Below are 22,728 nucleotides of genomic sequence, written 5' to 3'. Positions count from 1 at the left end.
AAACGCAAAGTTGCCACCCGCAATGAAAAAGACAGCTGCCGCCCTATGTGCCGTCGCAACAACTTTACTGGCCGTTGCAAATTCCTTCACTTAAAAGCTTGTCATGGAAGAAAAATAAAGACACTGCCCAATACCATCCCATAACGCCATGCTGAATGCAGGCCAAACACAGGGCCTCCCACATGCTCCCCCCTCCATACGAAACAGATTGCCGTCTGCTCCGCCTCACCTCATTGCAGCCAAACCATGGCAGGGACAAAAGGAATCAAGAAAAGAAAAGACATCAAGCCAGCTCCAACAAGCTCCCCACCTCCAATAACCCCACCACCCTGCCCACTTTACCCCTCTCCACGACCGCAATGACCGCCTCATCCCCATAGGCATACGCCGCTGCTGTCTCCTCTCCCTTGTTCTCATCGCTGACAAACCCCAGACTTCCGAAGTCCGAGCACGACGAGACGGACGAAGAAGACAACGATGGCGACGAGACACCAGAAGCCGTCGTAGTCCTGGCCCTCAAGCCCCTCACCCACTCCGCCACCGCACCAACCTCCTCCCCAGCCGCGACGTGAATAAACTCCTTCTCCGGCGTCACCAGCCATGACAGATTTCCTTCGGACCCTGTGCTCCCGCCAAACACCGGACGGGTGATCTCCCCCGGCGGGATCCGTCGAATCTTCATCGGTGTTAAGACCGAAAACCCATCCTTCACATCAGGCTCACGAACCCGCAACCACCCGGACGGACTCGCGTACGCGGCGCGAAGGACATCCAATCCAGTTACCGTTCCTGTCATTCCCACCGCTGCCGCTTCGTCAAGGTAAGGGATCTGTTCCACAGGCACCATGACTGAGCGAATATCCCGCTGTGTTGGCGGCGGTGGCGGAGGCGGAGGCGCCGGCTGGACGGACGATTTCAGCGCAGCCCCGATCGCGCCGCCGGGGTGGTTGCGCGCGAACACGGCGGGGACGCAGTCGGAGTGCAGTTCCTGCGCCACGACCATGGCAAGCGCGTCGGCAACTGCCAGGGCGACCGTCGTGGATGTGGTTGGGGCGGCGACGCCAAAGGAGCGGGTTTCGTCCTCGTGGACCGGCGCGGGGAGGAGGATGGCATCCGGCCTGTGGTGGAGCAGTTCGCACGTGTCACGGCGGGCGTGGCCCGTAAGCAGGAGGAGGGGGATAGCCCGGTCGAGGTAGGGGAGCAGGCCGAGCAGTTCAGGAGTGCGGCCGGAGAAGGTGATGAGCAGGAGAACGTCGTTGGGAGAGACCAGGCCGAGGTCGCCGTGGAGCGCCTCGGTGGGGTGGAGGAAAACGGCCCGGACAGAGATGCTGTTGAGAGTGGCTACCACTTTGCGCGCGATGTGGCCGGACTTTCCGACGCCGATGACCACGACCTTGCCGTGCCGCGGCGGGCGCTGACTGTGGACGATGGCGTCGACGGCGTGTATGAAGCTGTCGCGGGTGAGGCGGTCGGAGGAGTAGAGGTCGGTAATGTTTTGTAGGGCGGTCGCTTCGGTGGAGAGGACGTGGACGGCGCGTGAGAGGCGCTCTTCGATGGCGAGCTTTTGGTCGCAGGCAGCGATGTCCGGTTGGGACAGGCTGTGAGGTTGGAGTGTCGAGTCGTCATCATCTTCGACGGGTGTGATAGGCGACGGCGGAGAAGGAGGTGCGGGAGGTGAGAAACATTGTATCTTGCGCCGCAGATAGACATCGCCACCCTGGGCGGGCCGTGGCGGCGAACAGTGCTGGACCATCTTGTTGGGTTGTCACTCGAGTGTTGTTCCGGTCCGCTGTCGTCTTGGAGAAAGAAGTTTCCGCCAACTTTTCCAGGTTGACGCGATTGGAAATAACTAAAGTTGAACGCTCAGTGACAGCTCATGGACGGACTGGATCTAAGGCCGCGGGAGAGTCGGTCGATGTAGATGAGTAGGTAGGTTTAGGTAGGTCGGTTCGAGTATGAATAAAGTCAAACGAAAAAACCTTCAGATGTCAGAGTCTCGGGTCGTCCCGCAAGGGCATCCCAGCTCTGGAGTCTTCAGGACGACCAGGATGACGAGATGATCCCCGGTAGGCTTTACTTCGCCACCGATCCAGGCACTTGCGGACTCGGAACCTCACAGTCCCCGAATCGTCTCGTGAGCAGGTTAGGTACAGTGTAAAAAGGAGATCTAAAGGCTGAGCTTGAAGGAGGACGGATCGGAAGGGACTGCTCGGTTTGAGACGGGACTTTTTGTTTTGAGCTGGATGTCACCGGTACTTGTACCAACGGACTCTAACGGACTCCAGGAAGGTTCCATCAGACAAGAGATTTGGAGCCTGGCTACTACCGGTACGTATCAGATGCCCACCTCCACGCCCTCCGCGCCTCCACGCCGAGCATCGACGTCGTCTCGGGACCCATTAATGAGGAGTAGGCTGTCGATGGCGGAACATCGCGGGATATGACGGTGTTGAATGGAGGAGCACAAAGCGGAAAACTCGCCGAACCGAGCGCCGTTATTTCCCTCATGCTCTACCTTCGGTAAATGTATGTTGCTGCGCCTACGGTTCAAGCCGCAGGACAAGACGTGTCGAGACCGGATATTGCCCCTCCAAGACCCGGTCGACATGATGTAGCTGGGTGACATCACCGACGTCAATCTTGGACGCCAGGTCTGCGGGATGCCAATGGGATGCAGCGGACGGAGCGGAGTTATCGGCGTTGCGCCGCCGGGGAGCCCGGACGTTGGAGGGTATCATGAATTGGATTCTGAGGAATCAAGAGTCTTGGAAGCCGTCGCTCACATGAAAATTGTGGATGTCGAAGTTCCCGTCCCCCGCAAAGTCGCGGCTCGCGTACCACACAACGTCGTCGTTCGCCCGCATGCCGCTCTCCCCCTTACATGGCGCAAGTTTGCGTGATTGACGCTAGATTGCGATTACAACAAACCCGCGGTCCGGGGAGACACTTTCTAGATCTCTGGATGCCATTCATTCCATACGCACACAGCTAGACAAGAGCAATGGGGCAAGCGAAACAAGATTGGTGACCCATGACAAACGTGGCCTACAGTAAGGATGGAATTCCTACGACTACGAGCTAGTGCCACCATCCCTGAGTGTCGGTCGCGATCGCGATCGCGGTCGCAAACCCGAATCCAGCCGGTCGGTCAGCCAGGATAGCACACGGACAGGCATGTGCTCGCGACACCATGACGCAAAACCCACAAAACATCCAGCGAAACGGAAACCTGTAGCTCCAGATCCAGAAAAAAAGCCTTATTTTCTTCTTCCCCATGTCCCGACACAAGGCCGAGCTCACAGTGAAAAAGGGTTTGGAAAACATCAAAAATTACGACCGGAACGGCCCCGAAGGACAATTCAGGACGACATGCTCCGCGCTGTGCAATGCAGGCCTATCGCCCTGGTACCCCTGCTTCTTGATCCAGGTGTACCCAATCAAGGTAAGTATGAGGAAAGAAAAGAGAAGAAGAGGTCAAGAAATCGGGAGGGCAGCCCGCAATTTATAGACGAACTGGGTGGTCCGTGCACCCTTGCAACCACACACAGACCAGGCGCACAGACCAGCCCCTGCCCAAAGCTTAAGCGCACAGACCAACTGTTGTGGGTCCCCTCGGACTAAAACCCTAACCCGTATCTCTGGCTGGTCGACCTTATCGAACTGCCCCTCTGCCCCTCAGCCCGCTTCAACTGGGTTTGTCTTGTTTCAACGACGAGGCTGCGGTTTGCTTTTTGACATTCTCTGTCCCTTGGAGCCTTAAGGCTTGCCTTCTTTCATTCGACTTTTAGAGTTCTCGTTCACTCTTTTTCTTGTCTTGACTTTCTTTTCAAACCTCATCATGCCCGACTCACAACCTCTCTCTGTGCTCTTTGTCTGCCTCGGCAACATCTGTCGGTCCACCATGGCCGAGGGTGTCTTCCAGAACATCGCGAGGAAGCCCCCATATGAGGGCCTCATCGGGGAGATTGACTCTTGCGGGACAGGTAACCAAATAGCCCGGTCCGACGTCTCTATCTCGAATCTCTTGTTGACACGCACAGGCGCTTACCACACTGGCGAGGAACCTGATGACCGGACTCTCGCGACTCTCAAGAGCCACGGCATCACGAACTATGTTCATTATGCCCGCAAGGTACGGCCTATATTGCACGCCTCCTCATTCACTGACGCTCAGTGCTTAATCTGACTCCTCGCCCAGGTCGACGCCTCCGATTTTGACAGGTTTGACTACGTCTTCGCCATGGACCGGAGCAACCTGGATGATCTGCAGCGGCTGCAACAGCGGCGAAAGCCCGGGTCCAAGGCTAAGGTGATGCTCTTCGGCGAGTACTCAGGCACGGGCAAGCCCGAGGTCATTAGTGACCCCTACTACGGTGGGAGGTCGGGTTTCGAGAAGGCGTACGAGCAAGTCACGCGCTTCTCGCTCAACTTTCTGAAGGACGTGTTCCCGGACGTGGAACCGCCTAAGCTATGATGCTAAGGTGCACGGTTTGTGCTGGGGACTTTGGGTTCGGAGAACAAGTGGCGTTCGGGCTGGGATAGACTTGGGATTACGGATGCGATGTAGATACCCGTGTCGGTATTGGATGGGGGTGAACTCAACAAGAGTGTCCGAGAGGGCGCTCCAAATTGCTCTCAGGTCTCGCGTTTCCTCGAATACGTCAGCTTTCGACGAATGGGTTTGACGGAAGGCATTATTTTTTTGAGGATTTCCTCAAATCTTTGGGCCGGTTACGTTGTGCAACCCTATACAAGGTGGCAGTCTGCAGTCAGCTCCTTGCTCTTGCATCCCAGAATCCTCAGGCTGGAGTTTCAGGTCTTGGACCCCGCGAAGATGGCCAGACTTCCAATGATGGGACCTCAGCCTTACGGCCAGTTTTGGCGACCCGGAACGGCGGCCGGTAGTTGTCGGCCAGGGTTCCTAGGCACCTCAACGGATTCTCCGGGAGCATTTTCCATTGTTGATTTTCCATCTGCTCAAATGATGGTGATTTCGACAACTTGTTGCTCAGTCCAACCCAACGCTGAGCTCTTCAGGACAAAGAGTGATTGGGCCCAACGTCCTCAAACCCGTCAACCTGTTGGAGCTCGGGACAGCCCGGCATCCCCTGAACCAATTTTCTAATCGCATTTCGCATTTTGCAGCGTTGGGCAAGGGCGGCTTTTGTCGCGCGCGTAACGCTGGCCCAGGGCTCGTCGTCGCTCGTTTCGTTGCTGGACGTGAATGCAGGTCAGCTTGAGCGCAGCCAATCACGGCTCCTCTCCTCCGGGTGGAGCCCTCCCTCTCATCTTGCCTGTCTCCTTCCGGCGGGTAGCGTTCGTCGTTCTCTGCTCTGTGCCGCTCGCATTTGTCCCTGTTGAATGTTTGCTAAGGCGTCTGGGAGCGAAATGGACATGCTCCCGCCCCTTGTCGCCCCTGGCCAGCCCGTTCTTCTTTGTCACACTCAGTCCCAAAACTGACCAGAGGCACATCTCTGGCTGACGATCCAGGCGGGCCCAGCGTTGCATCCACACCACAGGTGCAGACGCTGCAGGGCCCCGCGCCGCGCGCAGCACCAAGCATCCATGCCTCAACCCCTCGATCCCCGTTGTCAAGCCCTCATTTAAATAGCAGCCCGGCTCTGCTGTGTAGCTTCTTGCTCTCGAATCTCACCATCGGACGAGCTGCCTTGTTGTATTAATTTACTGTATCTTTTTGAGCTCTTTGTCCTTCTTTGGGACATTCTGTCCTCTCCCCCTCCCTTTCAAGTCCTGACCATCTTTTCGTGTTAGCCTTGTCCAGATCCAGCCCCTCTCTCCCCCCACATCCCGCCGGCTTAGCTGCCACCATCCGGGTCTTTGCTTGGTCCTTGCCTGCCCCTCCTTTACCAACACCAGATATCCCCGCGTCCATCATCAGGGGATCCCTCCGCGACCGTGAAAGCGCAACGCCGGTAGAACTCGAGATCAAACGCAGAGCTCGGAAGCTCGAACCAGACCTTACTTCCCGTCTCGACGACAGAAACATCTGCCACCATGGGCGACCTGCAGGGACGGAAGATCTTCAAAGTCTTCAACCAAGACTTCATCGTCGATGAGCGGTACACGGTGACAAAGGAACTCGGCCAGGGCGCTTATGGCATTGTCTGGTATGCACACCGTCCATCACCACCGCAGTCATGATATGGCTGGGCCAGAGCATCACTCTGTGATGGCAACCCCCTGGAGCACCCGTAACTGACTTGCCCTGAAGCGCTGCCGTCAACACCCAAACCAACGAAGGCGTGGCCATCAAGAAGGTCACCAATGTCTTCAGCAAGAAGATTCTCGCCAAGCGCGCTCTGCGCGAGATCAAGCTGCTTCAGCACTTCCGCGGTCATCGCAACGTGAGACACAGCCCCTTTTTTCCCAGTCCTCAATTCTGGTAGAAGCCGTTCACTGACTCGAAGTCGCCGGTCCCCAGATCACTTGCCTGTACGACATGGACATTCCCAGGCCCGACAACTTTAATGAGACCTATCTCTACGAGGGTACGCCCCAGATCGCTTTCTCTTCCTACCGCCGATTCTGCCGCTGACGCATACACTCTACAGAGCTCATGGAATGCGATCTGGCTGCCATTATCCGCTCCGGCCAGCCGCTTACCGACGCCCACTTCCAGTCCTTCATCTACCAGATCCTGTGCGGCCTCAAGTATATCCACTCGGCCAACGTGCTGCACCGCGACTTGAAGCCTGGAAACCTGCTCGTCAATGCCGATTGCGAGCTCAAGATTTGCGATTTCGGCCTGGCGCGCGGCTTCTCGATCGACCCGGAGGAGAATGCTGGGTACATGACTGAGTATGTCGCGACGAGGTGGTACCGCGCGCCCGAGATCATGCTCAGCTTCCAGAACTATACCAAAGCGAGTGCGTATTTCCCATCTCCTTGCGTATTTTGTGTCTGCTCGCCTGGCTAACTGGCCATAGTCGATGTCTGGTCTGTCGGTTGTATTCTTGCCGAGCTGCTCGGAGGCCGGCCGTTCTTCAAGGGCCGCGACTACGTCGACCAGCTCAACCAGATCCTGCACATCCTGGGTACCCCTAACGAGGAGACGCTCTCGCGCATCGGCTCGCCCCGCGCCCAGGAGTACGTGCGCAACCTGCCCTACATGGCCAAGAAGCCTTTCCCCTCGCTCTTCCCCAACGCCAACCCAGACGCCCTTGATCTGCTGGACCGCATGCTCGCCTTCGACCCTAGCCGCCGCATCTCGGTCGAGGAGGCCCTTGCCCACCCGTACCTGGCTATCTGGCACGACCCATCCGACGAGCCAGACTGCCCCACCACCTTCAATTTCGACTTCGAGGTCATTGACGACATCAACGAGATGCGCAAGATGATCCTCGAAGAGGTCTACCGCTTCCGTCAGCTCGTCCGCACTGTCCCCGGTGCCTCCCCGCACCATAACGTCCAGGCCCCGCCCGTGCCGATCCCGGCTGGCGGGAACCCCCGGCAGTGGACCGACGGTGAACCTGGCCCCGTGGAGTACGGCGCGACCGCTAACATGCAAGGCCTTGAGGCCGAGCTGGCCGGTCGGTAAGGTGCCGGGCTGTCGACGCTCTTCAAGGTTGGGTTCAAGAGAGGCGGGAGGTGGTGGCGGGGAAGTAGTGCTGTGTCTCATTCGTTGTTACCGGGGTCGGGGGAATCAAGCTTAACCAGGGTGCTGTCGTTTACATCTGGATCGGGCACGGCGTCTGTGGGTGGTTCTGTGTATGGCTTTGGTGATGGGTCGGCGAAACGTCCTCCTCGGCTTTGCCATCATCTTCCCGTGTCCCGCAAGCGGATGCGCTGGCTCGCCAGAGAGCGAGAGTGGCATGAGACGAGGTGGGATGCGTACCTGCGTTTTTGGCGGGATCTTGTACTGTACAGCAAGGGGGATGACGAGGAGGATGATGGAGAGATGAGTTGTGATAAATGATTTGTGTGCCAAGGTGAAGGATATCGTCCTGGAGGATGTTGCTGGCCCGATGGCTGGTCGGGGTAATAAGCGCATTGTTATTTTTTCTGGCTCGGAGTTTTTTGATGATGAGACTGTTGTTGATGTCAGTGATAGGTTGGATCGGGCTGAACAAGGCGATGTTATATTGGAAGAACATGATGGTGATGTCTGGAACAGCAGCGAGAAGCACAAGCACCAGCAGAAGCAGCAGCAGCAGCGGACAAGGAAACGGGGCCGAGGACGCCGGCGAACGTTTGAAAGGTTGTGCTGGGCTTACCGGGAGTATTGGACGCGGTTTGAGAAGCAAAGGAGGCACTAACTCGGCTCCTTGGTCGGCTTGGGTGTTGTTTCTGTTAGCGAGTAGTGATAGGGTAGTTTGGGTAGTTCTGTATCTCTTTTCTTCTTTTGTCTGACTAGCTTGGTTGAATCAGGAGTGTATAAGTGGGAAGAGGATAGGTGCCTGAGATATCAACCCGCGGCTACTTGCTCAAAATCCTTCGGGAGGCAGGACTTTAGCCTAGGAGGATGGTAGATTCCCAACTCCATAGAAGTATCAAATCCAAAATATCCACACCACAAGATGATACTGTCACTCTGTTATGAGGCATTGGTCAACTGGGGAGGTTCATTTTTGAGTTACGCGACGGTTTTACTAGACACAATATACCGTCGCCGAGTCTCGAGTCTTCACAGACACGACCTAACCGCCAGGAACTAGGTACGAGAGTAACCAGAAGAAGCCTGGTATCTGTTTTATCTTTCCCATATTCCCGATTCACGCCCAAAACGCCCGTGCCATGCAAAATGACAAACCCCATATTACCCGAGAGAAGACAGCCAGACACATCACTCTGCCCCAACCCGACTGAGTAGGTGCATCATCGTAAGGTCAGTAATCAATCAATCAAATCACAACGACTGCATCCCCAGCATCAAACTCTCCACCATCCCGTTCGTCTGAATCGCCATCTGCGCCTTCTCCACCTCCTTGGACACCTTGCCCAACAGCCTCTGGAACTGCACCGCCAGCTCCTGGCTCCCGCCAACGTGCTCGCCGTACAAGTCAATCAAATGCAGCGCCATGTCCACGCAGACCGGCCTGTAGCGCGGATCGGGCATGTACTTTGCTGCCCAGCGAAGGAGCGGCAGAACCGAGACCTCGTCGCGGCCCTCGAGCGCCTCGCGCAGGGCGGAGCGGTGGCGCAGCGCCACGAGCAACGTCAGCGCCGTCACGGGCTGGTAGTCGGGCGCCGACATGTCGATGACGTCGTCGAGAGCGGCGGCGTACCGGCCAGTGCGGAAGTGGCGCTGCCATGGCTTGAGCTTGGGCTGCCGCCGCCGGCCGCCGGTGGTATCGGAGGGGATGATAACGTCGACAGATTCGCCGAGAAGGTCCATGGCTTTGTTGGAGACGGCGGCGCGCTTGCGCTTTTCGCGCTTCGCGTCGAGTTTGTCGAGCGCGGCGGTGCCGAGAGCGGCTTCCACGGCCGCGCGTTCGCGGGCGCGCTCGGCAGCCGGACCGGTGAGGCGGGTGCGGATGGAGAGGACGCCCGATTGCATGCCCACAGCGAGGTGACGGTCTTCCTGGGCGGCGCCGGCAGTGATGACGGAGAGGGAAAGGATGGGACTCGGGTATTTAGAGCCGGCGACGACGTTCCAGTCGGTGGTTTCGAAGACCTTGACATGGCCATCGAGACTGCCGCTGACGAGGCGGCGGCCATTGGAGGCAAGGGCGAGAGAGGTGACAGTCTTTTGGTGGTTAGTAATGAGACGAAGAGGCTTGGCGGCCACGAGATCGAGGACGGAGATGGCGTTGCCGGCGGCGGCGAGAAGTGTGGTGCCTGAAGGAAGCGGGAGTACGTCCTCGATAGGATCGGCGTGCTTGAAGGTCATGACGGCGCCACCTGGCGCGCGGGAATCCCAGACGCGGACGGTCTCATCGTAGGATCCTGAGACCAGAAGGTTGCCGTTTGCGCCTGGGATGAAGGCGCCGCTGCGGACGTAGTCGGAGTGGCCCGTGAAGACATGGGTTGGGTCGTTGGATGGTAGGTCCCATAGACGCACTGTCTTGTCGTCGCTGGCGCTCATCAGAGTGGTCAGGTCTGTAGGCGACCACTTCGTGACCCAAACGGGCTGCTTGTGGATGTGCCAGGTCTTGAGGATGACGGCGCGAGTACCGCCGGCCACGTCGAAAACCTGCATACGGCCTGTGTCCTCGCCAGCAACCAAGACCCGGCCATCGGGACGGATCTCTCCGCAATGGGCTTCGCTGTCAAAACGGCCAATAGTCTTTAACAACTCGCGCTTGCGTATGGAAAAGAGGTCGATTCGAGGACCGGAAGTGACGGCGAAGAGGTCGTTGGCCTTGGCCGCGGCGACGAAGGAAGTCGACAGTACCGACGCATTGGCGTTTCCGGAGGGGAAGCTGATGTGTGAGATGGGCCAAGAGGCCGTCGAAGTGTGGGATTTCTGGTTCTTGAAGGACTTCCAGTACCGTTGCTCGGGGGTGACGGGGCTGGGCCCGGACGGCAGCTTGAGCTGGGAGAGGGGCAGCACTTCGGCCGCCATGGTGGGTTAGGGGTTGCCGCCGGAGGGATGCCGAGCTGATTGGTTTGCTTCTCTTTATATTTTTGTCGTTTTGGTTTGTCGAATTGCCCGGGGCCGTCAGGATGCTGTGGTTGTGGTCGCAATGGGTGGGCGGAGGTTGAGGTTGAGGATTGATGCAGGTCGTGATGGCAGCGGCAGACTTCCCGTCCAAACTTTTTTTTTGCGGTTGGTTGCTGGGATCCCTGTCTGGCTGCGGTGGTCGGGGATCCACTCGGCCGGCTGCCGGCGCTGTGCACTGAGCGGGCCCGAGTCTTGGCTCGGGGTGGGCCTTCAAGAAAGCTTGACCTCGTCCAGCTGAAGGTGTGACTGCATCGGCATTGGAAGGCATCTCACATCCGCTTGCCACATGGTTTTCAGATTTCTTCAAGATCTGCCTCCCTCCAGGATCTTCACTCGACATCTTGTTGAGGCGTATCACCTTTTCAGCATACATTTTAGCATTGCCTTTTCTTCATCTTATATAGATGCTTCAGGAACTTACTGTCCCATTCATTGTCTTTGCAAACATCCATAGCCCGCCATTCACCAGCAAGCAGTCCCGCAGATTCCCAAGGTTTATCAGAGACACAGATAAAGTGGCACAGACAAGCAATGGTACGTTAATGTTCTCCGTCACGTTACCAGCCCCATCATCGGATCGGACCGTCGGGCTCGCCAATTCCGCCTGAAACACGCCGTGTTCGTTCATCGTGAACAGGTTGGTGCTTGATGCTGTCCAAACTGGCACAGCATTGTTTCAAACCGTTGGTGTTCCCAACCGAACTTGGTTGAGCAGGACAGCATAGCTCAAGCACGATACAGATATGAAAAGCTCTAGGAATACCGGATACTACTACAATAAGAACTCTCTAGTTATTGCTTTTGTCCCTGTTGTTGTCTTTATTTGCTTTCTTCTTTCTAAGCTCTCTCCTGATTCGGAGATATCTTACTTCTTTTTCCTTTTTCTCTTCTCTCAACCACCAGCAAGATATCGTCCTGATCACGTTTTCCCATCAGGTACTCCCCATCGTGTTTGCATACACATGGAGGATGCATCAAGGGTGGGGGGTTTCGTTCGGGATCTGATTGATTCACCGCCCTGGATGTCCGAGCGGGCCCAACTGATCGCCGCGCCCGCCCAGACAGGCCCACCCCGACAGGGCCACCCCCGGACCTGTGACTTGTCTTGCGCAAAGAACCTGACCTTGACCTTAACCTCGGGTTCACCACCTACCTTCCCTCTTCAAGAAGCACCTTACTTTCGCCGCCTTTCCAGCCTCAGGGCACCTGGTTTCGAACTTCTCTCTTTCAGCCTCCGACTCTTTGGGCCCGGGCTCGATCCGAATATCACAACGCGCGCATTCTTTCGCTGCCGTATCCCCAGCTTCTGAGGCCGACGATACATGACCACATAACCAACACACCCACGGTCCAGCCTGACTCTAATACCGTAGTCCTTTGAGAGCGACAAACCTACAGACCACCTCACACTCAACATTCACATCTGCCCACGATTGCTCAATGGTCTGTTGTCTCGTCTGGCTTGGACTTGTTTCGCTGCGTTTCGCATCTCCTGCTCATCTGCGTTTGCTGGCGCGTTTCGGCTGTCACCCGCGCGTTTCATGCCGCTGACACTCTGTTTTTCTCCCTCACCAGTCTCGAAATAACACGACTCGTCCTGCGACCAGGCGCCCGGGAAGAACATAGAGTGTCATGCCGCCGCCTACCGAGCAGGGCGCTGCCTCAAACCCAGCTCTCGCTGCCGCCATCCAACACCACGTCGCTTCTTCGAATGCCACAGTTAATGCCTTTCTCGGTGCTCGACAACCAGCATGGATGACAGACGGCACTTCGACATCTACACCTACAGCCCGACGACCTGTCTCCCGCCATAGCGTCTCCGGGCCGTCCGGAGCGCAGTCCGTTCAACCACCACCCCAACTTCCTCCGGCGCAGCAGCAACAGCAGCAACAACAACAACTGCGTCCTTCGCAGGATTCCCACCAACACACCCAGACAAAACAGTGTGTACCTTCCCTCTCATCTCAACTCGCCCTTTTTCCTTTTCTCTTCTTACTCTTTGCGCAAAGCTTCCGGTTCTGCTGGCTCACATGAACTCCTCTCCCAAAGACCCCTGGTCCTCCCTTCTCCTGCCCCCAGCGACGCACCGAGCCCTGCCCTATCTGTTGCGCTCGATAGCCCCAGCACGGCGCCTTCGATCCTTTCCACAACCGCAAACATATCTTCGACTACGGCACCTTCTACTTCAACTCTTTCTACCTCAACCGCAGTCTTAGTCACCAACAACACAGGACCTGGACCATCTTTGGCAGCTCCCAACATTAGGCCTTCGATCCTTTCCTCAACTACAAACATTCCCTGTACTACAACGCATTCTGCTGCGACAACACCTTCAGCTACGATACATTCGACTACAACACGTCCGACTACAATACCTTCACCTTCGACCACAACACGTTCAACTACGATACCTTCAACTACAACACATCCGACGACAATACTTTCGACTACAACACCTTCTACCTCAGCCGCAATCTCAGTGACCAACAACACAGGACTTAAGCCATTTTCGACAACTCCCAGGGAGTCAAGTGTCTATGACCCGACCACCGACCGCACAATGCCGATCCCGTCCCCAGCAGCTCCCGATTTATCCAGCGCCCTTCCAGTTACCAGCGCGCGCTTCATTTACCAAACAACCACTGGCAGCCCCGTTGCGCCTGTTACCTCTCCTGCTCCTGTGCAGCGGACGCATACACTAGGCCGCCTCGGCGCAGGGGATCAAATGGAGCAAACCACGGCCGTTGCGACCCCTGGAGCTTCGGCTCCTCCGCCACCCAAGAGACAACGTATAGAGTGAGTTTCGTCATGTTCCTGTCGCTGCTACGATAATGGGCTGACCTAGGCGTCTTCTAGCCCCCCGCTCGTCAGCCAAAATCTTTGCGCTTCTGTTCTCCCCCGACTTGATGATTACCTCCAGACAATTGGAGGCTTGAATGCGCTCGATGAGGGGGTGGCTCGACCGCGATTTTCCCTCCTCCGTAAAGCTTGCGTCGAAGGGGACGAACTATTCCTCATTATACACCAGCTGTTCTGCCTCTGGTCTCTGCGCCCGGGCGAGGTATACAGCACCATTGCAGTTGGCTCGGCAATCATCGACACTGCCTTTAGCGCGCTCGGGGGCCTTCTTAGGAAAAACGAGGCTTTGGCTCGTCCCCTCTTGGAGTGGTGTTCTCGGTTTCCCGTGGATGCCGGCCAGTTCGGCCGCGGCCTGATCGGAGGCTCCGAGGTTTTGCGCCAGGTCGTCGCCTTTCTCCAGGGTCTGGTTAACCATCATTCCAACCTCACCAACACGGCTTTGCAGCGCAAGTACCCCTTCCTGGTAGATGAGCTGCTCTCCTTGAGGTGCTACTCCCCCATCCTCCAGTTCATTCTATTCAACGCTTGCCGAAGGAGGCTGGGTGTTCCCGACGGAAACATCAGCGACCAGATGGACAAGGCCTTTCGTGAGGACTTGAAAAGGCACCGGCACCCGGTCACTGGCCTCCTTACCGAATTGCCCCCTGATCAGAGGGCCGCGCAGAATCGCGATCTCATCAGCTTTTACCGAAAACAAGTGGAGATGGCCGAGGCGCAGTTGAGGTACAGCGAGCCCAACGTCCGCTCCCCATCGTTGCCAACTGCCCCGCCCTTCTTGTCTGGCCGCAACACACCTCAACAACTTCAGTATGCCGCGTCGGTTGCAACGAGTCCTACAATTCCTGCTTTCCCAGCTTCACCGCTCACCGCGCAGTCGCCCTCATTTCCAGTCATGTCTCCGTACGCCAACGTGCCGACTCTACTTCCAACTAGCATGCCACAGGCATCTCAACCAGGGGTTTCTACAAGGAATCAGCAGCCTATGCACCTCACCCCGCCTCCGCCTCCGTCCCCCGGTGTGCCTGGCAACTTTAGTTCTATGCAAGCCTTCCAGCAGGCACTTTCTCAGCACCAATTTGTTCAGGAGCAATACCAAATGCAACAGCACTACTTTGAGTCCATGCAGAGACAAGCCCAGCAGGATATTAATTCTAGAATTCACGCCATGCACCAAGCGCTTCAGAGTGACCTAGTCCGAGGGCAGCAGCAGCAACGCCAATGGGCCCCCCAATCTCTTCCAGGCGGCATGTCCCACCTTTCCAGCTCGCAGACTCCTACCATGGCCTCCTGCGCGCACAACGCAGTTCCTGTCGCCCAGCCCTCACGGGTGCAGCAACAACAATCCCAGGGCCCCCAGATGCTCCAATTCAGGCAGCCCCCAGCCCCCGTTCAGCAACCAGTTGGCAGCCCTGCTGGTATCTTGCCTGCCTTGTCGCCTGCTACTGGTCAGAGTGCTCCAAGGACACAGAGAGAGTCTTCTCAACCACGCGATTCGAGAAGCCAAAACACATTGTTCTTTCCTCCTGGCGACTTCCAGCTTCAGATGAACGAATGGCCTTACGCCCCTCATGACCAGAAATCTATTCTCATGTCGCTGCACCAGGCTCACGTCCGCAGCCCGCCACGTGTGGCCAACGAAGGGGAGCAAGAACGCCTTTACGAATCAGTGAAGTGCCTCGTGCTGGGGCCCGTTGCTGTGGCCCCCAAGAAGACACTACACGAGCTCACCTTTGAGGTTACCAATGAGCAGTTTGCCCTGGCAGCCATCCGTCCTGGTCAGTCCAACGACAAGCAGCCTGTTATCCAGCACTTTGACGGAGCCTTGCGCTGGAGGTTGCGCTGCTGTGCTGCTCCGCGTTCAGGTGAAACACTTTCGGAAGCTGAATGGGTTGTCTCCGACACAACTTGGCCAGCCTATATTCACATGACCCTAAACGGACAACCGCTCGAAGTTCGTCGCAAGACTCACAATGGCAAGGACCTCCCTACGGAGCTAACAGACCTCATTGTGCGTGGCAACAACCGTCTACTCATCACTCTTCACGATGCCCCCAATGAGAAGGTAACCCACCGCTGCTTGGGTGTCGAGCTCATCCATACCCAACGGCACTCGGCAATCATTTCAGCCGTCTGGGCGAATGGCGTCATCCCTGCCGAGAAGACCCTCGAAACGATCAAGACCCGGCTCAAGCCGTCCTCTCTTGACGACGTCAGTGATGACGAGATCTGTATCGAGGCTTCGGACCTCGCCATCGATCTCGCCGACCCCTTCAGCGCCAAACTGTTCACTACCCCTGCCCGCGGCGCAAACTGCCAGCATCTCGAGTGCTTTGACCTCGAAAACTGGCTGAACACGCGTCAACCCAAACTCCCACCCCCTCGCAAATGTTCACACAAGAACGTGCATTGCGACTGCCCACCCCCGCCTCCTCAACCGAGCCACCCTGATAAGTGGCGTTGCCCAATTTGTTTGGGGGACGCCCGGCCAGGGAGCCTGAGGATTGATGGATTCCTGCTGGAGGCGAGGAAGCAGTTGGAAAGGGAGGGGAAGCTGACTACGAAGAAGATGCGAGTTGACGCGGATGGGAAGTGGAAGGTGGAGATTGAGGAAGAGGATGAGGGGAGCGACGGTGAGAGTGAGGCGAAGAAAGGAGCAGTGAATGGGATAGGGAAGGCGCCTGCTGCTGCTGCTACAGGGACGAAGAGGAAGGAGATTGAGATTATTGAGCTTGATTAAGCTCTCTCTCTCTCTCTCTCCCCGCTGATCATGGCCACGATTGCCACAGCATAAGCGTCGCGGAAATAACGAATTGCTGCGGAATCAACAAGGTCGCGGAATCAACGACATACATTGCAGGAACAACAAATGTTGCGGAAAACGATCGCAAACAAGGCGGTTTCGGTGGATTCTGGCGGGAGCCATGCTTTACTTGTTTTCTATTTTTCTGATTGCTCCATCTTTCACTCGTCTCATGTTAATCACATCAGACCAGATGGGGCATGAGAGCTTACCCATATTCTGAGTTTATTGGCGTTTTATTTCGGGTTGTCTCAACCACCCGACTTGGGCAGGACATAGGAACGTGTGTGGTACACACAACCCAGAGAGAGAGGGTGGAGGAGAGAGATACCATGGATGGGAGGTGCGGTTTCATTTATTTCTTCACGGGATACCATTTGCATATTGGGTTCGGGGTTCGGATCGGATCATCAGATCACACATGGAAGGTTTACAGGGGGAATTGCATCACATTTTCACGGCGTTTTTCTGGGGCGGAATGGTTGGGTTGGGCAAAGGCGCGTACCCGGAGGGTTAGGTACCTACGATGAGTTAAGGAGCAATGATTTTTCTTGTAATGTGTTTTTTTTGTTGTGTGTGTGTGTGTGTGTGTTGCTGGAGGATTTTAACTCCCTCTATAAGTTCCTGTAATCAATCGGTTCACGATTCGCGATGATTTAGGACAAAACAAGATATTAACATCATAGCCCGCTGCCCAAGCATGTGTTTGCTGTCTCCGCATGTGCACAGAGTTTACTCTGAGCCATTTAATCAGGTAATGTGATGTGGTGACTGACTGTTTGGAAACATTCAGAGAAGGTTCTGTACCCTTCATCAAATCCGGGTTTGAGCAAATTAAGCTATTTCAAGCCATTGAGATGTATATCATTAATAACCCCAAAGCTTATGTCTATATTCTCCCAGGTATAAGAGACCAACAATACTACCATTATTACTTGATGCCTCGTTATGAGCCCACCTCCTTCTCCCATATTAAACCAACCGTCACAAGCAGAACATGTACTACCACGTCTCTCCCCAACCGTTCATATTACTCATTCCCTCTCCTCTATTGCAATGATGCCAGGTAAAATCAGAATCACGTCTTAGAACCATGTCCGCCCGACCCATTCCCTGAATCCCCCTCAGGCAAGCTACTCGGGCCGTGTTCGTCCGTAACTCCAGAATACGCGGGCCGGGGCTGTCCCGGAGGGAACATGGGGCCCGTCATCATCTCTGCCATGGCCTCCTCGTACGTGGGTGGGGCGTCGTCGTAAGGCGGCGCAGGGGGGTATTGTTCCGCTGGCTGTGGAGTTGCTGCTGCAGCTGGTTGGGGAGCTGGGCGTGGCGGGAGAGGCGGTGGCGAGGAGGCCGGTTGGGTTGGACGATGGAGGGTGGCTTGGACGAGGGCGGCGGGTGGGGTGAGGCCGGAGAAGACCTGGATGGAGCTGAAGTTGAGAGGGAGGTGGAGTTCCTGGCGGATAGGGGCGAAGGCTTGGTTGCGGTAATTGACGGAGGGGTTGCCTGGGAGTTGCCAAGCTAGGCCGATCTTGACTTCGAGTTGATAGTCGCGGCTGGGTAGGAATGTCAGTAAGAATGAGTATGGGAGAGAGGAAGATGGGAGGCTTACCGGAGATTACATGTCACGAAGCTAGGCATTACGGTGTTTGGGAGGGGTATGTTGTTCCAGATATTGTCCGGGATGATCGATTCACTGCCGACGGCGTCGCCTGGTCGCGAGATAAGAACGTTGAGGTTTGTTCGTGACATGATGACCCAGCGAGTGATCTCGGTGTTGGCCAAGTTGTGGCATCTCACCAAAGTTTTGCCGATCAGGTCGATTTGCAGCGCTATCAAGTAGACTTCGGAATTGGCAGGAACAAGCTTCTTCGCGATGAGTCGTAGGGGCACTGGCTTGTTGCAAGTCAAGATTGGAGGGTGAGGGAGCCGGGCAGAGATCTCAATAGACGGGGGTGTTGGAGGAGGGCCTTCGGGTTGTGGAGGCAGAGTCGCCGTCGAAGAACTGGCACTGGATGAGAATCTCCCAAAGAAGGACGAGCGCTGTTTCGGCGGCTGTGGCATCGGGCTCGGCGGTGCCCGGGCTGGAACGTGAAAAGTGTAAGGGCGACGAGCATATGCCTCCTGGTTCGTTTTAGCTGGCCGAGGTGGCTCAATGGGCAAGAACTTCAGGCCCATCTGGTAGCGCCAGTTCTCCTTGAACAAGCCTGGTCGTTGGACGGTGACCTTGAGGTAATAGCGGATCTCGGCCTGGCCAGGAAAGCCGGTGAAACTTGGGGGCAGGGTCTTGGTGACATGAGGATACAGGAGTTGGCGCGAGCCATCCATGACACGGAAGCCAAGGCCAAAGGGACCGGAGGGAGACACAACGCCTCCTATCCTTGCCATTGCCTCCTGATCGCCGCAGATATTGTTGAATGGGAACTTGAATTGAAAAGCGAAGCGGTGCTGTCCCGCGTTCAGGATGTAGGGACCAACCGAGGGCTTGGTGTCGTCGGGGAAGACCTGGCCGACCTTGTAGAGAATCTTGTGGTTCTCAAGCAGGACGTTTCCAGTGTCGCGGTCGCGGGCCATGGGGGAATTTTCGTAGGAGCTGACGAGGGAGGTGCGGGACTCGCCCTCGAGCTTGACGACGATGGCTCCGACGTGCTCAGGACGGGAAAGGTTGAGGACGACATGGCCGCGAATAACGTCGAGGTTGGTGTAGAACTCGGGAGGGTTCTCGAGGACAATGTGTATGGACATGGTCTTTGGTCAGTTGCCCGACGTCCTAATCTGGGCAGGCAATGCGTTTCGAACAGCAAAGCATACAGGAGGAGGAGGTTGAACTAGGTCGGGTCTGGGTTCGAGGCTGAGGATCTGGTTGAATATTTTTGGAGGGTTGGAGTTGGGGAACAGGCGCAGTCTGCTGGTTGCTCCAAGGGAATTGAATTGCTAGGATCAGTTGAGCTTCGCCGCAGACATGGCGCGGCTCTTGCCCGGGAATTACGTCAGTCCCAGCCTCTCGGCGTCTCGGTGGAGTCCTTCTGTTTTCGGCGTTTTGTTGAAGACTTCCACAAGGTAGTACTCCGTAAGTATCCCCTTCAAACTCGAGGCTTCCTGGGAACACACAATTTTCAACTCTCTACTCTACCTATGCAGCCCACATCAATAGCGTCTGCAAAATGCCCAAGCCATTGTCTTGTTTTGTCTGACCTGCATTGTCTCTTGCCCTCGTGATGTTGGTTGGCGAGGCAGAACCCCACCTCCTCGTGCTGCGCCGAGCCAAGAGAAGGTTGGCGGGATTGCCTGACTGAGTAGGCGGTGAGGCATGCATCGTTGATCTGCTATCTTATCGCAGCTGGCGGGGCACTTTCTGCCCGCCCAAAAAATTGTGCGGTGAAGATTCACAGGCTTCACAATCCCCAGAAACGCTACCTCAGACAGACAGGGCACCAGACTCCCAAAACATCCAACCATCCATCACAATGCCCAAGGCAGCCAAGCAAAAACGGAATGCGGCCAGCGGGCCCTACGACCGCAAAGCCTCCAAATCTGCGGGCAGCACAAACATTTTCCGCTTCGACAAGGACTATGGCCAGCACATCCTCAAAAACCCCGGCATCAGTGACGCCATTGTCGAGAAGGCCTTCCTCAAGCCCACCGATGTCGTCGTCGAGGTTGGTCCGGGTACCGGAAACAGTGAGATCCCCTGAACGAGGACCATGTTCTTCTGTTCAAGACTGACAATCCATCCAGTTACCGTCCGGGCCCTCGAGAAGGCCAAGAAAGTCATAGCGAGTACGCAACCGTCCTGAAACCCCCTCTTTCAACGCTCCCCTGACAACCTGCCCAGTCGAACTCGACCCAAGAATGGGTGCCGAAGTCACCAAGCGTGTCCAGGGCACCCCTCTGGCCAAGAAACTCGAACTTATCCTCGGCGACGTCATCAAGATGCCCCAGATCCCTCCATGCGACGCCCTCATCTCCAATACCCCGTACCAGATCAGCAGTCCCCTGATCTTCAAGATGCTATCGATGCCGAACCCACCGCGTGTCGCTGTCCTCATGGTGCGCTGAGCTCCCCTCTCCCTGGAACATTTGTCTTCGTCTAACATTGCCCAGTTCCAACGAGAATTTGCCAAGAGACTGGTCGCTCGCCCCGGCGATGCCCTCTACTCGAGGTTGAGTGTCAATGTCAACTTCTGGGCTAGCTGCAAGCATATCATGGTAGGAACAAAACATTTCAAGGCTGGGACATTTTCAAGTCTAACGCCCCGTAGAAAGTCGGAAAGCAAAACTTCAAGCCGCCACCCAAGGTCGAAAGCGATGGTGAGTGTTCGAGTGTCCATACACTGGAAAGCACAGCCACTGACCCCCTACAGTCGTCAGGATAGAGCCATTTGTACAGTCCCATATCATCGGCTTAAACAATGGAACGTACTAATAAGATCTTGCAGATTGGTTCTGCACGGCCAAACATTGCATTCGAAGTGAGTTGGCCCCTGTCCTTTGCTTCCTGGGTTTTCACTAACTCGGCTCAGGAATTCGACGGTCTACTCCGTATCGCATTGTGCGTCCCAGTCCTGCAAACCATCTCTCAGGCCCTGTGCTAATCTGCCTAGCAACCGTAAAAACAAGACACTACGCGCAGCTTTTAGCATCAAGGAGGTGCTCGCACTCTGCGAAAAAGTCAGCCACTACTCTGTTCCCTCCCAAACTGAGGCACGTCACCAATTATGCCAACTAACTCCCCACAGAACTACAAAATCTACTGCTCCCTCAACAACATCCCCATCGACGAGTCCATCGTCGAGGATGCCACAATCGATGACGACGAAGTGGAAGAAGCCGACAACGGCATGGATGTCGACATGGAGGACGACAACGACGATGACAACGACAACGAGGCCGAAAACGACGAAAGCGGCGAAGCACCCATGGACGAAGAGGAAGACGACGACATGCCCGCCTTCTTCAAGGAGCTCAAGGCGGCCGACGACGCCAAAGCCGCCGCAAAAACCCCGGCCCGCAACCCCAAGTCCAAGGTCGCCCTCATCGTCCGCGCCAAGGTGAACAAGGTGCTTACCGCCACGAAACTCGCCGATAAGCGTGCCAGACAGTGTGATCAGAACGACTTTTTGAAGCTGCTTTTGGGTGAGTTCCTTGATATCCCTGGGCTGGGTCGGAAAATGGGAGTGAGCACTACAGAGGGGACAATGGGTTGCTAATTTGGTTGTGCAGCGTTCCATGAGGAGGGCATCCATTTCTCGTGATTGAAGATCTCTGTGAGATGGGGATATATAATTAGAAGGGGGGAAGCCGGCGTTGGAGGCGTTGATGCGGAAAAGCTGCGGGACATCTGTTCGGTACTCTCTGATGAGACTGTGGAAAAGGGGTTTATAACTCTCCAGCAAGCCGAAAATGAAGTGATATCAAACTTTCATGATGCTTGTTCCTGCTCCAAAATGGCTGTCGCGGCTTTCTTCTCCCTTGCGCTCAAGGTTTGAACGACATAGATAAGTCTTTGGTGGGTTGTCAGACCATGTCCCAGATAACTAACAGAAGTCACTGGTAGCCCAGACTCCAGAATCAACTGATCGTTCCTATACATACGCATACTGTATACCACTGATCCATTCTGCAGGAATACCGAAGAGTCCTTGGCTGAAGATGAGATGTGCGTGATATATTACTGTATAGGTCAACAGGGCGCTATGTACCTGAGGTATGTAAATATGTCCTTGACCTTGACCTTGACCTTGACCTTGACCTTGACCTTGACTTGGACAACCACAGCACTCCATACGCCACATGACCAGAATGCAGAGATAGCCAATCCTTCCCAAACCATCCCACTCCCGCCCCCTCTATGTTCATCAAGGTGGTCATCATTGTCATATCATCATCAGTATCATACCCAGGAGGCACCCAACGCCACACAGCCCAACACACCCACACCCAAGAAACCCAAACCCCAATCCCATCCCCGTTTCCCTAACGCCAACTCCAGACTCGCTCGTTCACACAAAACCGGTAGGTCAAGAATAGGTATGCAGCCATAGCCCTCACGTGTGTGTCTATGAAGTCTATGAGTGACCACGCTTTGTGTGCCTGGAACAACGTAAAACGTAGATGTATGTTTCAAGGAAATGCAGAGCGATTGGGAGAGAGAGAGACCAATGAACCAACCATACCCCACCAAAGAAATGAACCCAAGGAATGTAACATGCCTATCCCATCACAAAGACCATGAGCAGTATCCAATCCAGCCGCTGCGTCTATAACCAGGATAGACGGAGATCCAAAACGCAAATCAAGAACAAAGGAGCGGAATAGCACAGTCAATCTAACCAAGCCCAGCCAGCCCAAGCAACCAAATGCCCAAAAATGCCAAATCTAACCCACTCAACCACAACGCTCATAGTAGAAATGTAAGGAAATAAAACCAAGCAACAAAGGAAACCAA

General features: G+C 55.6%; 11 protein-coding genes across 11 annotated transcripts; 7 read left to right on the top strand and 4 right to left on the bottom strand.

Annotated features, from left to right (window-relative positions):
• Positions 1-283: 283 nt before the first annotated feature.
• Positions 284-1,753, bottom strand: VTJ04DRAFT_8302 (uncharacterized protein; the record flags this gene model as incomplete). The annotated part of the gene is made up of 1 exon (XM_069366725.1): positions 284-1,753. One exon carries the CDS (start codon positions 1,751-1,753, stop codon positions 284-286), a length of 1,470 nt encoding a protein of 489 aa, XP_069217630.1.
• A 2,085-nt stretch (positions 1,754-3,838) lies between these two features.
• Positions 3,839-4,474, top strand: VTJ04DRAFT_8301 (uncharacterized protein; the record flags this gene model as incomplete). The annotated part of the gene is made up of 3 exons (XM_069366724.1): positions 3,839-3,983; positions 4,041-4,132; positions 4,199-4,474. 3 exons carry the CDS (start codon positions 3,839-3,841, stop codon positions 4,472-4,474), a joined length of 513 nt encoding a protein of 170 aa, XP_069217629.1.
• A 2-nt stretch (positions 4,475-4,476) lies between these two features.
• VTJ04DRAFT_8300 (uncharacterized protein) lies at positions 4,477-4,973 on the bottom strand (the record flags this gene model as incomplete). The annotated part of the gene is made up of 2 exons (XM_069366723.1): positions 4,477-4,634; positions 4,871-4,973. 2 exons carry the CDS (start codon positions 4,971-4,973, stop codon positions 4,477-4,479), a joined length of 261 nt encoding a protein of 86 aa, XP_069217628.1.
• Positions 4,974-6,015: 1,042 nt separating this feature from the next.
• Positions 6,016-7,558, top strand: VTJ04DRAFT_8299 (uncharacterized protein; the record flags this gene model as incomplete). Its single annotated transcript, XM_069366720.1, has 5 exons — positions 6,016-6,128; positions 6,233-6,365; positions 6,443-6,509; positions 6,573-6,887; positions 6,948-7,558. The coding sequence occupies 5 exons, from the start codon at positions 6,016-6,018 to the stop codon at positions 7,556-7,558; spliced, it is 1,239 nt and encodes a 412-aa protein (XP_069217627.1).
• Positions 7,559-8,866: 1,308 nt separating this feature from the next.
• VTJ04DRAFT_8298 (uncharacterized protein) lies at positions 8,867-10,525 on the bottom strand (the record flags this gene model as incomplete). Its single annotated transcript, XM_069366719.1, has 1 exon — positions 8,867-10,525. One exon carries the CDS (start codon positions 10,523-10,525, stop codon positions 8,867-8,869), a length of 1,659 nt encoding a protein of 552 aa, XP_069217626.1.
• Positions 10,526-12,379: 1,854 nt separating this feature from the next.
• Positions 12,380-13,126, top strand: VTJ04DRAFT_8297 (uncharacterized protein; the record flags this gene model as incomplete). The annotated part of the gene is made up of 3 exons (XM_069366718.1): positions 12,380-12,567; positions 12,674-12,839; positions 12,890-13,126. 3 exons carry the CDS (start codon positions 12,380-12,382, stop codon positions 13,124-13,126), a joined length of 591 nt encoding a protein of 196 aa, XP_069217625.1.
• Positions 13,127-13,184: 58 nt separating this feature from the next.
• On the top strand, positions 13,185-16,220 carry VTJ04DRAFT_8296 (uncharacterized protein; the record flags this gene model as incomplete). The annotated part of the gene is made up of 2 exons (XM_069366717.1): positions 13,185-13,420; positions 13,481-16,220. 2 exons carry the CDS (start codon positions 13,185-13,187, stop codon positions 16,218-16,220), a joined length of 2,976 nt encoding a protein of 991 aa, XP_069217624.1.
• A 484-nt stretch (positions 16,221-16,704) lies between these two features.
• VTJ04DRAFT_8295 (uncharacterized protein) lies at positions 16,705-17,353 on the top strand (the record flags this gene model as incomplete). Its single annotated transcript, XM_069366716.1, has 2 exons — positions 16,705-16,795; positions 17,187-17,353. The coding sequence occupies 2 exons, from the start codon at positions 16,705-16,707 to the stop codon at positions 17,351-17,353; spliced, it is 258 nt and encodes an 85-aa protein (XP_069217623.1).
• Positions 17,354-17,361: 8 nt separating this feature from the next.
• VTJ04DRAFT_8294 (uncharacterized protein) lies at positions 17,362-19,025 on the bottom strand (the record flags this gene model as incomplete). The annotated part of the gene is made up of 2 exons (XM_069366715.1): positions 17,362-17,836; positions 17,893-19,025. The coding sequence occupies 2 exons, from the start codon at positions 19,023-19,025 to the stop codon at positions 17,362-17,364; spliced, it is 1,608 nt and encodes a 535-aa protein (XP_069217622.1).
• Positions 19,026-19,747: 722 nt separating this feature from the next.
• On the top strand, positions 19,748-21,535 carry VTJ04DRAFT_8293 (uncharacterized protein; the record flags this gene model as incomplete). Its single annotated transcript, XM_069366714.1, has 11 exons — positions 19,748-19,961; positions 20,019-20,060; positions 20,116-20,330; positions 20,385-20,489; positions 20,543-20,591; positions 20,645-20,664; positions 20,720-20,752; positions 20,804-20,832; positions 20,885-20,951; positions 21,020-21,416; positions 21,504-21,535. The coding sequence occupies 11 exons, from the start codon at positions 19,748-19,750 to the stop codon at positions 21,533-21,535; spliced, it is 1,203 nt and encodes a 400-aa protein (XP_069217621.1).
• Positions 21,536-22,398: 863 nt separating this feature from the next.
• VTJ04DRAFT_8292 (uncharacterized protein) lies at positions 22,399-22,662 on the top strand (the record flags this gene model as incomplete). The annotated part of the gene is made up of 2 exons (XM_069366713.1): positions 22,399-22,483; positions 22,532-22,662. 2 exons carry the CDS (start codon positions 22,399-22,401, stop codon positions 22,660-22,662), a joined length of 216 nt encoding a protein of 71 aa, XP_069217620.1.
• Between the last annotated feature and the right edge of the window lie 66 nt (positions 22,663-22,728).

Source organism: Mycothermus thermophilus (assembly GCF_041956435.1).
Source record: "Mycothermus thermophilus strain CBS 625.91 unplaced genomic scaffold VTJ04scaffold_5, whole genome shotgun sequence".
NCBI lineage: Eukaryota > Fungi > Ascomycota > Sordariomycetes > Sordariales > Chaetomiaceae > Mycothermus > Mycothermus thermophilus.
This window is presented reverse-complemented; position numbering and strand designations above follow the sequence as displayed.